The 16,969-nt window shown below is 39.8% G+C and overlaps 1 protein-coding gene across 1 annotated transcript; it reads right to left on the bottom strand.

Annotated features, from left to right (window-relative positions):
- Window positions 1-637: 637 nt before the first annotated feature.
- Window positions 638-16,511, bottom strand: psmf1 (proteasome inhibitor subunit 1). The gene is made up of 7 exons (XM_087841079.1): window positions 16,260-16,511; window positions 14,905-15,057; window positions 13,928-14,010; window positions 13,333-13,530; window positions 6,016-6,072; window positions 3,133-3,294; window positions 638-1,436 (listed from the first exon to the last, which is right to left on the bottom strand). The coding sequence occupies exons 1-7, from the start codon at window positions 16,386-16,388 to the stop codon at window positions 1,385-1,387; spliced, it is 834 nt and encodes a 277-aa protein (XP_087697205.1). The 5' UTR covers window positions 16,389-16,511; the 3' UTR covers window positions 638-1,384.
- Window positions 16,512-16,969: the final 458 nt, after the last annotated feature.

Raw genomic sequence — 16,969 nt, 5'->3', positions numbered from 1 at the left:
CTTTTGCGAGATCTCGCAAAACAAACTCGGGATCACAAAAGTTTTAGCCGCATTCTTCGGAGGCCGCCAGCTCGAAGCTGACCGGGAGGTCGAGGCACGATGTGCCGGGAAAGTGGCGTTCCTCCCGGCTGTAGTAGGTCTCGACCTCCCGTTAGCTTCGAGCTAGTGGGTGTCAGATCTCCGAAAACGTTGGAGCACTTTTGCAAATATGTGATTACTTGTAAACCAACCCGGTATCTGACGTTTACACAACTACATTCACGCCTCAAAATATCTTAAAAGTGTATTTTGTGACCCAGGAAGAGTAATATTACAACTAAGTAGCTGCCGCCATTGTTGGAATTCAACTTTTGCGAGATCCCGAGTTTGTTTTGCGAGATCTCGCAAAAGTTTTTCGAGTAATTTTACACTACGAGTCAGATTGTGTTTCTCTGTGAATGCACCTGCACAGTTTCAGCTGGCCAAGCTAGCTCGCACTAATTAGTTAAAAAAAAAAATATGACCAAAACCCAAATTCCTGATTACTGTCAGGTACCATCACAGTAGCTACTGTAGAGGATGCAACAGTGGGTGTGTCCATCTTTGATGTGCAGTTTATAGAAAAAAAAAAAAAAGTTCAGTAACAAAAACCAGAGCATCTCGTCAAAGGGTTTTTATTCAGTATATATTACTGAGATCATTAAATAGACTTGTTCAATTGACAACAATCTAAACACAAATAAAGAAACATGTTTCAGTGTTCTTTAATATTTTCACATCAAAAATGAAAAAGAAGAAGCACTCTTTTATTAATAAACTGGTAGATGGAGTTTGATGGGATCTATTATTTAGGAAGCAAAGGGCAGAGAGAAGGGGTTTTCACTCGTCCGTGGTTTTAGATTTAAGCATCTCGGTGGTTCTGTTGATCAAAGGTGAGATTTTTCATTTATGCAGTAATCTCCAGACTCGCAGATCTCGCCCTGCAGCCAAATGTCACCTCATTACTTCACAAAATAATACTGCTCAGCAATGTTCAGACGTCAGTATAAAAGACAAAATATGAGTTTATTATGCGCAACGGCATAAACCTTCATCTGCATGGCATTGTTTTTAGGGGCTCTTTTACATTGGAGCAACTTTTTTATTTCAAACTAATGGATATTTGAGACAGCAGTAACTGGGTTTTTGTTATGTCAGTTTGCATCCAAAAGATTTAATTCATATGAAATGAGCAATCAGAAAACAAACCCTCCGTCTCAAAAAGAGAAAAATGAAAATCTTCAGGCCACAAACACGGATGAAACCAAACCCTCAGAGAGGAGAAGGCGGCTGCTATCGGCTGGAGGAAAAGATGCTGATGTAAATAGCAAACAGGAAGTAGAAAAACGGGAAACAATCCAGGGTACTACATGAACATGTCATCGTAGCCAGGAGGGGGCATGTGGTCTGGATCCGGCCTAAAAAACAAGAGAAACACACAGAGCTGTTGTTACTGTAGCCAGTGGAGGGTGGGTGGTTCGATCCCTGACTCCTGCTGCACACGTCTTAAGTCTACTTGGGTAAGGATCGAGTGTGAGTGTGAGTGTGAGTGCACAGGTTAGACATAGATAAAAGCGCTGTATGAATGTGTGTGTGATTTGGTGAATGAGGAGTAACCAAGTGCTCAGCTGAATAAAAAGGTGCCGGCCCATTCACCATTATCATATTTTATATACTGTCATTTTTTCATATTTTGTCTTATTTTTATTTTGACTCCTGGTGTTCAGGCTGAGGCCTGCAGGGCAGGGTTAGGTAATGGAGCAAATACACTGACTGCCAATGATTAGTGGAGTCCACTGCCTGCTGTTGGACTGATTTTTGCTATTTTATTTAGAAAGGTTTTTGGTGTGTCTCCTTTATAATTCAAGATAACGCACAGTCAACCTGGAAAGCACAGAAGTTCTTGTTGCACTGATTTCAGTTGTTCACAACACAAAGCAGAGGCTCTAACAATTAAACCGTCTTTAGTGCTTCCTGTCCTTTATTTTGGGCTGAAAAGCAAATTAAATTCATAACAGAAGCAGATTGAAAAACTGTGTGTGCATTTCTGCACACTCACAGCACTTAAGGCTGCAAAGAGAGGCATCCTTCATCTAATTATTTTCCTTATGGTTGTCTCATTTGTCAGTTTCATCTACATCAGTTTGGAGCTAGATAAATGCCAAGCAGGCGATTTTGCTTTGCTTCATTGCATTTGCTGAAAATGCTGCTGGGGACTCCTCTGTCTCTCCAGCAGGAACTTGAGCTGGACGGTCGCGGCTGTTGGACTGACACCGAGCGACTGGAACTTTAAACACGCAATCTTACTACAGAACTAAGACGGTTTGTTTCCAGGACAACAGGCAACCTTTACTTGTTTATTAAATCTGGTTTATCAGTCTATTTAGTTACAGAGTCACTAAAATCTGTGTCCATAAATGAGGCTGGAAGGTGAATAATATATTTTTCCTGTCATTATCTTCACATTTATATCAAAAACAACTTTAAGGCAACTTTGCATGATTATCTAATAATCATGCAAAGTTTTATTTTACAATGAATCTTGAAAATGGCACCAAATGTTTCTATAATATGTAAGAAAATACACAACTGTTTAATTTGCTTCAGTGGAGTAAATTATATAAATCTAAGATGTTGTAACATTATAAGCCTTTATTTGGATTGACACAGAGTCAAGAGCTGCCTCCATTATGTAAGGTGGCTCCTCAAAACTCTTTAAATTGCTAAAATGGACAGGCCATCTGGTATTACTGAGATTAAAATGGGTGCAGCTTTGTTGTGTTTCATTTCTGCTGCATTAAATCTGGTGAAGCTGCAGCTGAGAATTAAAAAAAACCCCATTTTTTTTAATAAGACCACTGACTGATTTAATGCTGCTCTTGGATTTGGATTGTTGATCAAGTCGAAAGATAAGATCTTTTTTTTTTTGAGAACTTATTTTATGTCAGAAATTCAAAGTGTGTTTGACCCTTTGAGAGGTTCAGTGGAGCCTCACAGCTGAGGAGCTGTTACAGCCTGAATTAGTGCAGACAGATGGAGCCGTGTGTGTGTGTGTGTGTGTGTGTGTGTGTGTGTGTGTGTGTGTGTGTGTGTGTGTGTGTGTGTGTGTCTCACCCTGGTCTGTGACGTCCGACGGGTCCAAACGGATCGAAGCGAGCTCCTGGGGGAACGGCTCCAGGAGGCAGAATGTCTGGTATCCCACTAGACGGGTCAAAGCCAGAGCGAGGATAACCCGACCTCAAGGGGTCGACTATCATCCCACCACCGCCGCGAGACCTGAGGAGGGGAGGCGGAGTTCAGAGATTCAAGAGAAGGACACGTGTCAGCTGGTTTTGTTCACTTTATTCTAAAATCCCACTGAAATGTCAAAGATAAACAGGCTACAGGTTTTATCTGAGAGTGTTTAAAAATAAATCACTAGTTAAGTAACATTAATGTTTTTATAACATAAAAAAAAAATCCTAAACAAGTTGTACTTTCATGATTGTAATGGATGATGACGGAGCTAAAATCCACCCACCGCGGAGCGGCGGTTTCAAAAGTATTATCCAGCTTACACCACGCTCGACATCCAAACAAGACTGTTTCAAAAACAGACGTCATAAAGAGCTCCCCAGTACAGAAACCAAATCAAAGAACAATAAACACTAAACACAACAAATAAAGTCCACCTTGAGTTGGTTTTTAAACACGCCCACTTTATCAGTGTACTTGAAGCACAGGTTAGGGGGGAATAACATCTTGCATGCCCTCTGCCCTTTTTACATTGTGTACATGTGCTGTGGGTCATACTGGATCACTTGGCTGCCATTAAAAACCTCTCATGGGCCTTATTGGCTCTTCTGCAGGGCTCGGCCAGAAGCTCACCTTGTAAGTGAACCAGAAAAATCTTAAGGTGGGGTTGAGTTTAGCAATTATTAAAAACTGTAAGAAAACTATTTACATAATAGCTGCGACTCAGTTTGGAGATGTTTGCTTCGTTCGAGTCTGAAAAGGGAAGTTGATGTTAAAGTGTCTTAAGCAAACTTTATTTCTAATGGCCAGAAGGAGACGACTCCTGGTGGTTACAAAGAAGTTTGTGGGAAAACGGCACTGGGCTGTTGGTCCTCACTCTGAGACCTCATTAAACACTTTCCTGGAGATTTCATGGGCTGAGTCGCCTGTTTCAGGTCATACTGAATAAAACAGGGAGATCATTTTGTAAATTCTGGTCACTTTTAAAGAAAAATAAGAGGACTGTCCAGTGTTCGCCCATTACCTTCAGATTTGTCTGTTACTCTCATTAACCTTGCTAGTCCCATCTGGTTACACAACACCACGTGCTGACAGCAAAAATAATTAGGCGAGGTTTTAAGAGTGGGTGATGTCACAGTAACTATGTTCATCTTTCATAACATCTATACTGTAAAAAACAATGTGCCGTCAGTAGGGCTGCACGATTTTGCATAAAATGAGAATCACAATTTTTTGGCTTAGAATTGAGATCACGATTTTCTTTTCCAGTATAAATATTTATTGCGCTTATTAACTGCACATCAACTTCGTAACAGTTGAGACTGAACATAAAAACAACAAATGCAAAAATGTTGTACTGCTTGAAATTGCGTCTCCACCGTTGCTCGACACTGCGTGTATAGAGCAGGTAGTGCAACAATAGAAAAATAGTTGCGGGACGGCACTGTGTAGCGTTTGTCTAGAGTGTTGATCATTTTCCTAAATCCCTCGTTTTGCACAGTGTTGATGGAGCCATATCTTTGGTCAGGTGATAAGTAATAGCCTCCGTAATTTCTTTGTGCCTGCGGGAGTTCGACGGGTATAGGGAAGCGCTGTATAAGGTTCCCGTTATTGATGTTTGGGTGGTTGACCGGGACGGATTTTCTCCTGTCACTTTCTCGTCATCCCTGACGTGCTCTCCGTTGTTTTTTCCTGCCAATTTTAGCAGCCAGCTTCTGTATCACGTGGTATAAGGCTCCGCCCTTGTCATTTGTTGAGCAGGAAGAGTGAGCGCTTGTTTTCATGCAGATTACGTCCCGGATCAAAATGCGGTACAGTCGTTGTCTTTTTTTTTTTTTTTTTTTTTTTTTTTTCGTTGTCATTTGGAAATGAGATCGCACATAAGTATGAATTGAGATCGTGATTTTCTAACGATTAATCGTGCAGCCCAAGCCATCAGCCGCTTTCTGGACGGGCTAAATTTAGTCTCTAAAAACCATAAAGCACAAACATACCAACATTACAAACATGACGAAAGCGCAACAAAGCAAGACAAGCATTGAGCAACTATGACCACAGGTGTGTTTTAACCAGGTTTTCATGTTTACATAGAAGCGAAGAGTCCCTGAATCATATATAGATCTTTTAAAATCTTAATATGTTTTTCTGACTAAAATATGTTTGATTTTGAACCCTGTATGCCAAGCAATAGCTCTCTTTATGAAATTTATACTGGTGCCACTACCTGGACTAATTGTAGAAGTGTAATGCCTGCATACTCCTGGGGTAAAAATATCAATCAGTTATTAAAGGGCAGCTTTCAACAAAAACTTGGGTTTGATTATTTTGCTTTACTTCCACACAGTGAGATATTTTGACAAGCTGATACTTAAAGCTACATATGGGGAAACAAGGAGATCAGATTAACCTTCAGTGATTTAAAAAGTGTCCTGGTGGAAGGTACTTCAATACAAAGCTTGTGTTAGCACAATAGAAAAGCTCGAGCTGATAAAAAATTAATGTTAAAACTAAACTTAGATTCTGAGTCTGCGGCTGCTTTTGTTTGTCATCTTTTCTGCGACTCTCTGACATCTGAGCTTAAAGCTTCGCTTTCAGCTGGACACGCGCCAGTAATCCAGAGCTGTCCGCTGCTGTGAGGGCCGACTGTTCATCCTCAAATCCCTGATTAGGGAAAACCCAGGAGAATGCTTAAATGCATGTCTGAGATTGAATTCCATAAACAGATTTAAAGGATTTAAACATGACAGGAAGAGACAGACTCACCCAAAGGGATCCAGATCTGCTCCTCCAGCTGCAAACGGAGGAACCATGGGGTCGGGCCTGAAACACACACACGCACACGCACACACACACACACACACACACACACACACACACACACACACACACACACACACACACACACGTAAACATCAAAACCAGTTAAATACAGGATCAGTCTAACATCATTTTACAATGGAAAACAAACTACAACAGCTAGCAACATGTCACAACTGCAAGAGCAAAAACAATAAAAACACCTTACAATAAAAGTAAAATTATAAAAATGTAAAAATCTTATATCATACAACGAGCAGCTTAAACGTAAAACGAATGTGTTATGAGGTGGTAAAGACTTTCTGTATGTGTCCATGTTTCTGAGGAGATAAAAGAGTGAGAAAATGAGTTGAGCTGCATGTCCGCTAAGTGGTGCAGAGGATGGTCTGGCTCCATTAATTATCCATAGCCATTTACCACACACAGCCACGGTCATTTGGAGGACCTTCGTCAGTTGAGGAAGACATCCCAAGTGCGGTGATTCAAGCTGAATTCAATGATATGACGAACTCTCTCAGGCATGTTAATGCATTCAGCGTGCACTTTAATATTCACGCCACTGAAACACTCCTTCGCAGCAGCATGCTCGAGAGGAGACTACTTTTCAATCACATCTAGTGCAATCCCTCCACATTTCTGGTTGCTGCCATGACAACGTTTGCAAGGAGCACATCAAACTCCACTAACGGTGTTCCCTCTGAGTCTTAATCAGCTCACCGAGCTCGTGCATATTACTGACTAAGCGCCTCATGATAACCAGTGGGACAGTTCCAGCACTGAAACCCTGGCATTTCCTCCTTTGGTCCTCTGGGATACTAGTAGGACTTACTTCAGGCTGTCAAATTGTCAGGACAACTAGAAGGTGAAGATTCTCAGAAAAACCTCTGGTGAAAAAGACACTTGATGGATGCTCAATCATCCAGGGAAGAAAATCCCCAAAAGCTGATTCTGTTCATCTGGACGTAACGTTTCCAGTGGGAGAAACATTTCGTCACTCATCCAGGTGACTTCTTCAGTCTCAGCTGACTGCAGGTTTCCCCAAATCTTATAAAGTGTACATTTGCATAATGACTTAAACTAGCATAACTGAAGGAACAATGGGCTGGGAGGTCAGTTCCTTGATCATTAATATGCAAATTGTCAAGGAGGGGGCCTAAGGGTACATCATTCACTGTCATACAATGCTGTGATCACAGCCATTCCCCAACTCTCTGTGAATGGTACTCATGGCCATTGATCAGTGGCCATTGATCACGGGCTTTGATCAGTGGTTGTTGATCAATGGTCATGTGAATTTGCATATCAATGATCAATTAACTGATCTCCCAGCCCGTTGTTCGAAACAAAAGGTTTCTGCCACTGAAAACGTTACATCCAGATGAACAGAATCAACTTTTGTGGATTTCCAAAAAGAGCTGTGCGAGACGACCATATTAGGGAAATCCTCTCTTAGTGACATCATTTAGAGCCAAGAGTAGAAAAAAATAGATCAGTTGTCATTTAGAGTGGTCTGAAAGCTGTACTTAATTGCACATACACGGACCTCATATAATTTGAACATTCCCTTTCCAGGCTTGTTTGAGACGACTGAATCTGGTTCTTTTTAGAATTTAAAAATGCTCAACTTTGGGAAGATATTTGATGTAGAAAATTTAGTTTTATTGCATTTTGAATGCAGAATATTGATGTCCATTTGACAATCGCTAGCTGGTTCATTATTTTACATACATAGTTACCTTATTGATTATTAAAGTATTCTGATTCTGGTATTTTTAAAGGAATGCAAAAATTCAAAAACATTACTTTTTAAAAGGCTTCCCAAATGTGAAAACTTTTGGGAAGTCAGATTTTGGGAGACTGACGGACTGAGGAGACACAGTAAAGGAGTTGTTAGCACTGTCACCTCACAGCAGAAAGGTTCCTGGTTCAAACCCCAGCTGGACTTTTCTGATTGTAGTCTGAAGGGCTTTAAGTGGTCAGTAAAAACCAACGCAAAAAGCAACACATTTTAAGAATCTGCGAGTTTAACTTTTGAAAACTAATTCTGATTCTCTAACATTTCCTAGATGTTTGGGGGGTAACAGTTTCCATCTTAACAAAAACATGTTAGTTATTTTATAATTCTCTTTTTTTTTTTAATTCATCCTACAATCATTATTTCACTCTGACTGGATCCTGCAGCTTAGAATCATCAATGACTAATGTCATTTATAAAAGACAGTTGCTCTAAGAGTAACTTTAAAAATGGAAACGCAGGCATGCTTGATTCAGCTTCTAGTAAGACTGGTGGAGAGTCCCACATCTGATTCATCCAACCTTCAGGTCTTCAGGTTCTGCCCCATCACTCTGCTTGTTTCTCTGAATTGTCACTCCCGAATCTTCTCTTAAGGATTCAGGAGTGCTTTCTTACTCTCTCTCCATTATCTCGGTCTGTTCTCCTCTTAACTTTTACTTTCTCCCCATCTGTCACCGTTTCTCCTCCTCATCTCCCTCCCCCTCTGTCTGCACCTCTCTCGGGACAAGGAGGTGACAGCAGCGAGGTCGATAAAGTGCTGACATCATCTCGCATCTCATCTGAGCGGGGTCATGGCTAAGAGGACGGGGGAGGAAGAGGAGGAGGGAGATGAGATGAGGAGTGAAAGTCAGACTGATTCTGTCTTGCAGCTCTCGCTCACACACATGTGCTCATGTTTCCATCACTTCAGACGACGTCACACTGACTTCATTTCCAGGATAACCACATTTAACATCACCGTACAAAATGTGCATTTTTATCAGAAAATGCTGCCATAAGTTAAATTTAAAGTCACTTTTAGTGGATGTTAAAGATTTTCATGTTTACTATAAATAAACAATGAACAAATTAAAATAAACAACAACCCTGCTCTCTTCAGCTTTTGAATAGTTCTATCAAACATCACCCATTAAAACACCAGTATGTGCCAATGTACTGGTGTTTCTTAAAGTTAACTAGTTAAGCTTAGCCAGGTAGTGAACCACCTCTGCAGAGATGGACTAGAGTGAAATTAATCTAAGGGACTGTTTGGTTTATTCTTACTTTATTCTGACTAATGATTTCCTGCTAACATGGATAAGTTGCACTCCATCTTATTTCACAAAATAAAATGTAAAAAAAGGACAGCTAATTTATCCAAGCTAACTTATTTGCTACATCTACCTGCCATTTTTCTAAGACTACACTATAACATCTACTGTGACACACTAACCAGATTTTTGCAGATGAGCTAAATTCAGTTAGCACCATCTAACCACCCTGTGTTGGCTTTGCTTTGTGTCACTATGAATGACTAAAATAAATACTGTTCTAGACAGAAAAAAACTGTTGCCAAAACAGTCTTTTCCACCAAAGAAAAATATGTTTAAACATTTTTAAATGGAGCTTAATTCATATCGTAAGTAGTTTTTAGTTTTTCAAATGTGTAGAATCATCAGGAAAATGCCAAGACATCTGTTACAAAAGGTAGCCCAGACTCCCTGCCTTAACTATATGCTGAGCAATCGTGCTTACTTACAGTCAGCCGCCCAAAGGTCCATTTTCAGTAAGGAAAAAAACTCCTTAGTTAATATCAAAGACAAAAAAGTTAGGCGTGGTCACAGCCCTGACCTCAGCAACGCTTTCTGATGCCTTTATCGGCTCAATCAGGTCAAACGGATTAAAACATGAATGTATTTGGTAAATTGTGGAAATTCAAATTTTCAGAAATGATGATTATCTAGGGTTCGTTCACTAGGTAATGACAAGTTGTTAACCTGTGAGACGACAATATCCTCAGCTTGTAAGTCAGATGCCCTCCGGTCTTATCACGTCTGTTTCAAAAGAGACTTAACACACCAGAGAGTGGCTCCATCCACCTTTGGTACTGTCTATAGCTACGACCATGGATCATGTTTTTAATGTAATTTGGCAAGCTACATAAAATAGTGCAGCGTAATAGTGCAGGACAGGTGCAGTATATCATCCCTGTTTTGGCTAATGGCCGCTTGCTTGTGGACTGTGAACAATGACTATGAAGACTATGAGAAGGAGAGTGATGACTACAGTGTTTCACTAAGAGCCTTCAAACCTCTTTTCTTTACAACACTGTGTCTGTACTTACTGCTCTCTGACTCGCCTCACCCTAACCTTACTCAAACCTTCTGCTTAGCCCACCCTTACACCAACTGTTCGGCCCGATATTTAATAATTAACATTATGGCGACTTTTTGTCTGTCCCTGAAAGGAAGCAGTCTCCACAAGGTGACTGTGAACAGTCTACGTCCCAAAAACACAAGAACACACAAAGACACACACACACACACACACAGTCGTTTGATACCGGGCCACAAGAGTTGACGCTCTGGTGTGAAATTGATGGTTTTCAGGGTTTTTATCTTTGTTTTTTTAATTGATTTTATCGTTAACTCTGTTTCCCTGGGTCTTTTCCCGTGTGTTATGAACAGTGTTGGGACTAACGCGTTATTAAGTAACGCGTTACAGTAACTACGTTATTATTGTGGTAACGCGCACGGTAACTAGTTATTATGCCAAAACCAGGAACGCGTTACTCGTTACTGGGATTTAAATAGGCTCGTTATTCGTTACTTCGTGGGGTGGCTATCACGGAGCTTCCACAGATTCAATAACATTAGCAAGTGGTGGAAGCCAGCAGGTGGATGAAGGAAAAGGGAGGCAAGAGGAGAGACCCGAAGCGGCCGCTGGTCCGAGAGTGTCAGGTGAACTGAACTTCAGGTAAGAAGTTATAACCTGCAGTCCATCTGGGTCAGATATGAACCAAGTTTAGGTGGAGTTTATTTTCGTTATGCTGACTTTTTCGTACTGCGTGCTAGCTAGCATGACGGAGTTTCTATACAGCTGGGTGGGTGCTATGTTACTGATGTTTAACTTTATTTTGTTCATAAGGTTAATTATTAGAGTTGCCAACCGTCCTGTAAAAAATGGAATCGTCTCGTATTCAGAGAAAATATCACACGTTTTGTATTGAGCTGAAAAGGAACACAGTTTGTCCCGGACTTCAGCTACAATGAAAAAGACACAAAGTTGGAGTTATTCTGTGTTTACGCTGCACAGCTGCCTCTTCTTCTCTCATTCTCACCCTCCCTCTCCTGTTTCTACTTCAATCATGAAACTGATCAATGATCAGCTGATCGGCTTTTCTCTCTTGTTTATTTATCGCCCACTTTGCGCCAGAAAGAGGAAACCAGCGGATGTCACGGTAAACAACAGCAGCACTTTTAAGCTTGATCAGCTGTTGTTAGAATTTATTTAATATTAATTAAGTATCAGCTGATGTTTGCTGGAGCCACAGCTGTAAACCTGCTGGTCATGATATCGGTTTGAATATGTGGTGAGAGGGAAACATGAAGATGAAACCAGGAGATGACAGCTGGTAACTGTGCAGGGGCGGGTCTAGCAAAGTGTTGCCAGGGTGCCATGCAGGGCATTAAAAGGGAAAGGGGGGACACAAGGAAATACTTTTCTTATTCTCATTTAAAATGTCTCACTTTTAAAAAAATAATTATCTGAGTCTTACAACAAACGATTGATAGATTGCTACATATATACCATCAGAACAGTGTACATCACTGTCACAACAGTGTTTATTTTCATTCAAAGGCTTTATGATTTTTCCTATAATGCCGGTCTCTAGTCAAAATGCCCGGGACGATTTTTTTTGTCCCAGTCCAGCCCTGTATGCAGCTCATCTGCAGTCTGGTGTTGCCTACATCTTCATATTCAGAAGGCAGAATTTCCGAGTTCTGAGTACAATCGAAAACACCATGACTGCAGTTTTTGTGTTGGATGTAAAAAGCAGGCTAGGATAGAATCAGGCGTGGGATTTCTCTCGTGGAAATGTGCACATTATTTTTTCCTTTCTATTGGTAGGTGGCACAGTGCACTTGTGGCAAGTAAGCAGCTAGAAGACTGGCAATCTTGCTGGGTATCCAGTTACGGAAGCAACACATTAACAAGAGAATTCTGAGTAAAACCAAAGTTACTTTCCCTAGTAACTAGTTACTCTGAAAGTAACGAGTAACTTGAAGTAACTGAGTTACTTTTGATAGAAGTAACTAGTAATGTAACTAAGTTACTAATTTAAAGTAACTTACCCAACACTGGTTATGAATAAATCTTCATTTTTTTGGTACCGGTACTGGTTTCATTTTGTTGTATTTATCTGCGACCCCTTAAAGGCTTTTCCGTGAAAATACTGTCGGACATAAACCGGTCTGTGGCGCAAAAAGGTTGGAGACCGCTGATATAGAGGATGTTACAAAGACACACACACTTATTACACTCACATTCATCCCCTGGACACTTACCAGAACGTTAAACTAAGTCTTTCCTTGTAATAATTAATTTATGGGAACTTGCTTTGTGTCCCCAGAAGGGAATGTGTAAACAGATTTAGGTCCCTGAACATGAGTAAAACACACACACACACACACACACACACACACACACACACACACACACACACACACACACACACACACACACACACACACACACACACACACACACACACAGGCTGAGCTCTGTCCTCATTTGCCAACAGATGCTCCGTCTAGACGTATTACAAGCCACAATCTCAGCACATCCAGAGGTGTGTGTGTGTGTATCAAATGCCAAAATGTCAGTCATAAATATTAATAACACGAGCCTCTAAAGCCATGAAAATGTTAAGGATTACAACTTGTTGGTTGCTCATTGATTTTCTGTCATGTCGTTCTTTCCAAGTCTGCAAAGTGCAAACAAATCTAAAATCGTTCAAGGTTAAACTGGACTTTTAGACTGTTCGAATTTATTAAGTGAGTGGGTAATGCACATTAATGCACACAAAACAGGAAAACCTGAACAGGCCAGACTGCCAATGAAGAGACTAAACTATATTCAGCCTGAGTAAAACTGGAAAACCACAAATATAAGGTTAAAACTTCATGAATGTACATTAGATTAATTACTTGATCCTATGCTGGTGGGAGAACCTCATTAATGAGCAAAAGTAGGTGGATATAGAAAAATTAGTAAGCAAGGCATTCTTTATTATCTCTATTTGACTCATGGTTTCAGGCAGTATCCTCTTTTTTCCACAAATGCAAACGAGAGAGAAACCAGGAACATTACAAATATGTGCTAACCATAACTGTGTGTCACACACGACAGTAAAATGTACATATTTAACAATCAGTTTATGAGTTTTGTTGTAAAGTTTTGCATGCACAGTTTGTATCGTCACCAACCAGTGAGGGTGTGTCCCCTGGCGAGGATTCCTGCTGGGAATACGGAGGGGGTCACTGTCCTCTCCTCTTCTTCTCTGCTCCTCCTCTTCCTCATCCCGCTGACTCTTCCTCTCTGCTTTCTGTCCGGTCGGTCTGTCCTGGGGGGGCAGCAGCTGAGTCTTCACCTTCTCTGACAAACTGTCTGCATCTTTGAACACACTGCAGAGAAGAGAGATGACTTCATTTATTTTTCAGCTCTATATGTTTATTTTCTGGCTATACCAGAGTTGCTAAGCATGATTCACGATTCAAAATAATCTTTAGTTATCAAACAAACTGCCCTTCAAGGCCACCCTCCCTATCAGACAACCTTTTTAAAAAGGCTTTTTCCAACAAATAAAAGATTTGAACAACAAGTGGGTGTCAATCTGAGATGACCTTATAAGGCAGGCTGAGTACGAGGCATACTTTATTACTATTTATACATTTCTTCCTAAAGTTGGAAAGTTTGTCCCTTACAGGATCCAAAAGTCTAACACAACAATTAAAATAATCAGAACAACATAAGACAACAGAATAAAAGCTTAATAAAGTAGAGCAGCTCAAAAAAAATAACCTGTCAAATGTGTGAAGCTGGTCAGTGTTCACGTGGTCGTTGATGTTCACCGTTAAGTCCGACACCTGCTGTGTGCTGGAGTTCTACATACACACACACATGCACACACACGATCCATTAAAAAGATAGATTAACATCTCAACAAATCAGCAAATAATAAATTGAACCTAAATCATATTTTCTTATTTTACGCAACTGTGCGTCAGATCTTTGCATAGATCTACATTTCTCCAGTCTTACAGTGCAGTAATACGACCCGTATACGAATGACAAAAACTAAAACTCACTGAACTAAACACTAAACTAATCGAAACATTTTAATCGACACAAACTCGAATGACCGAAAAAACCCCACAAATTTAAAAGTAAAGTGTTTGCGACCTCACCCCTGGCTGCAGTGATGTCTGCTCTGAACATCAAGATTCAAACTTAGAAAATCAGACTTTGTCCCTTTTAAGGCTTTTTATGGATCCCTACATCAGGACTGAAATCCAGGACAAACTGGTCGGTCTATGTCAGTGCTCCAATGAAAAATAATCCAGAGGAAAAAATCTTCTTCTTAACCTCCTAAGACCTGAACTCTTTCATGGGCTGATTGGGACCTGATGAATTTAAAAACTAAGAATTACCAGATTTTTTTTTTTACCTAATTTTTGTTTCTGAGAAAAACAAGATCCACATATGAGGACATTCGTTTTAAACTTTGATAGAACAGTGGCAGTATAACGTCCTCGTAAGTGGACATCAGGCCCTTGTAGAGAAAAATTAAGTATTTTGGTCTAAACAACCCAAAAATGTGATGTTCACATATGTGGACGGCAGGTCCCAGGAGGTAAAGGGGAATTATGCAAAGTTTCAGGTTTCTGCTGTCATTAATAGAGGAAAAAAACCCACACACTACCATAATTTTTAAAGCACTATTTTAAATTGTCAAGAAAACTAATTGAGAACGGTCCTTCAAATGTTTATGTGCTTACCATCAGATTGAAGATCAAGGTGGAATCAACAGTGATTGCCTTGAGGAGCATTTGGGTGTCACTGTTGTTGGCTTTGTATCGCAGACTGTACAGCTCTTTGTTGTTACTCCAGTCAGCAGGCAGCAGCTCGGACTTCTTATCACCGCTGCGGGCCTGGAGCAGGAAGGTCACAGAGGCCGTGAAGACAGATAAAAACAAAGGCGGTCAATTCAATCAGAAACCTGCTTTTTCTTTTCACAATATTTGTTATCAGTATTTGGCCAGTTCACTGCAAATAACAAAGCAATACATAAAAACTACAGCAAGAAATATGTGTTATTATTAGATATGACATATACTAATCTCATCACAAAGGTTGTAAGATTGTTGTAAAAAATTGTAAATAAATTGCAGATTCTTGTGTTTTTGCAGTAAAACAGACTAAAACTAGCTAAGATAAACAAGACTAACTCTATAATTAAAATTTGACAAAACAACATTGGTCAATAATGTAAAAATTCCACATAATAAAATAAAAAACGAACGTGGAAAAAATAAATATGATAATTATAATGATACACATAAAAATCCAGTAGAGTGAATTCATTTTTTAGGTGCATAAAAATTTCTCATTATTTATATCTAAAGAAAAAAAACCTTTTCAACATGTCATCATGTTCAAAATAAAGAGAAATGTCTCATTTGGAACTGGGTCACTTTACTAAATGGTAGGTGTCATTCCAGAGTGTTTTTATATAAAACAATCACACAGAGATGCCAAACGTTTCCCTTTTCACGTTAAATGCCATTATAAATGCTTCATTTTAAAAATAATACTGATTACCTGTTGATTTCTGTAAAATGAACAATGGGAGAGGGTGGAGGATAGCAAGGCTGCACACTAACATCTGAATCTGTGTCATAAACTCCCGTGGTGTTTCAGGATGACTGCCCCCAGTGGGTTAGCCAGCTAAAGATGACATGACAGTTTTGGTAAACTGTCCCTCTTAAAACAGATGCCGTCAAACTGAATATCAGCCATGACAGTTGGATTAAAGAAACCTAAAACGCATTTCTCATACTTTTAAATTCTTCGCGTTAAGGTCAGCTTCACACGGGAGGTGATGCTTGTTTATGAAGCTATAGCTAATGTACGTTGAGAATTACATACAGAACTACGTTGCAAAAACCGACATTTTAAGAATTATTGGACATTACGGTCTGAAAAACATCGAAAACCACATATACAAAATATTTTTGCTAATATTTATTTGCATTCCTCAATTTGGCGTAAGAATGATGTAAAAAGAAAATATTATCTTTGCCATAATGTGGGATAATTTAACACAAGATTTAGCTAAACTAAGCGAACTCACCTCGTCTCCTGAGCCGATGCATCTATATCCGTTCTTTATCAACTCCCAGTGAACAAAACACACAACGGCGTCCTGCGGGCAGGTGATGTTACCTGCGACACAGGTGTACAACACCTCCAAGCCAGCCATGTTTTCCTTCAATCTGCCAACATCGGTACAGTTTCAGGCAAAAGAAATGAAAACGAAAGTCTGGGCAGCAGCTTCACTGAGTTAAGCTGCAGTTCGGTGCCAAGCAACAGGAACCATTTCCGCTTCCCGGCTTTTCAGTTTAAAAGCACCAGGGAGCTGACCGAACGGTACATATCTGCAAATATCCAGTGATATTATGTGACGTAATAACCTTTTTTCATTAAGCTTTATTTCTATTTCATTTTGTATTTTTAGCTTCAATTAAGTTTCATTTTGAGTCACTCTCAGATTAGGTTTTCTTATTTCAGTTCAGTTTTTCTTAGTTTCTGGGTTACTTTTACTATAATGTGAGTGTATTTGTAAGGGGGAAATTTAGACAAAGTATTAAAATACAAACTCAACACTTCATGTCATGTAGGCATGAAGTGTTGCGTTTCTCAGCCTTACAAAACATGTGCACCAATGCACCAAACTAAAATATTTTTCACATACGTGGGTTTTATTTTGTTTGCGTTAAATATAATAATGTTGAAATCGGCCCTACTTTAATTCATTACATCTTAAAAGAGATTATATCTCTG

The sequence above is a fragment of the Neolamprologus brichardi genome, chromosome 5, assembly GCF_056152115.1.
Source record: "Neolamprologus brichardi isolate AB-2024 chromosome 5, ASM5615211v1, whole genome shotgun sequence".
Classification (NCBI taxonomy): Eukaryota; Metazoa; Chordata; class Actinopteri; order Cichliformes; family Cichlidae; genus Neolamprologus; species Neolamprologus brichardi.
This window is presented reverse-complemented; position numbering and strand designations above follow the sequence as displayed.

Bases quoted from the DNA above. Each gene is read 5' to 3' on its own strand.
- psmf1 (XM_087841079.1), bottom strand. From the start codon at position 16,388: ATGGCTGGCTTGGAGGTGTTGTACACCTGTGTCGCAGGTAACATCACC. The intron at 3,295-6,015 runs GTGAGTCTGTCT...TCCCCTCCTCAG, and splicing joins GCAGATCTGGATCCCTTTGG to GTCTCGCGGCGGTGGTGGGA. The intron at 1,437-3,132 runs GTGAGACACACA...CTTGTTTTTTAG, and splicing joins GTCGGACGTCACAGACCAGG to GCCGGATCCAGACCACATGC.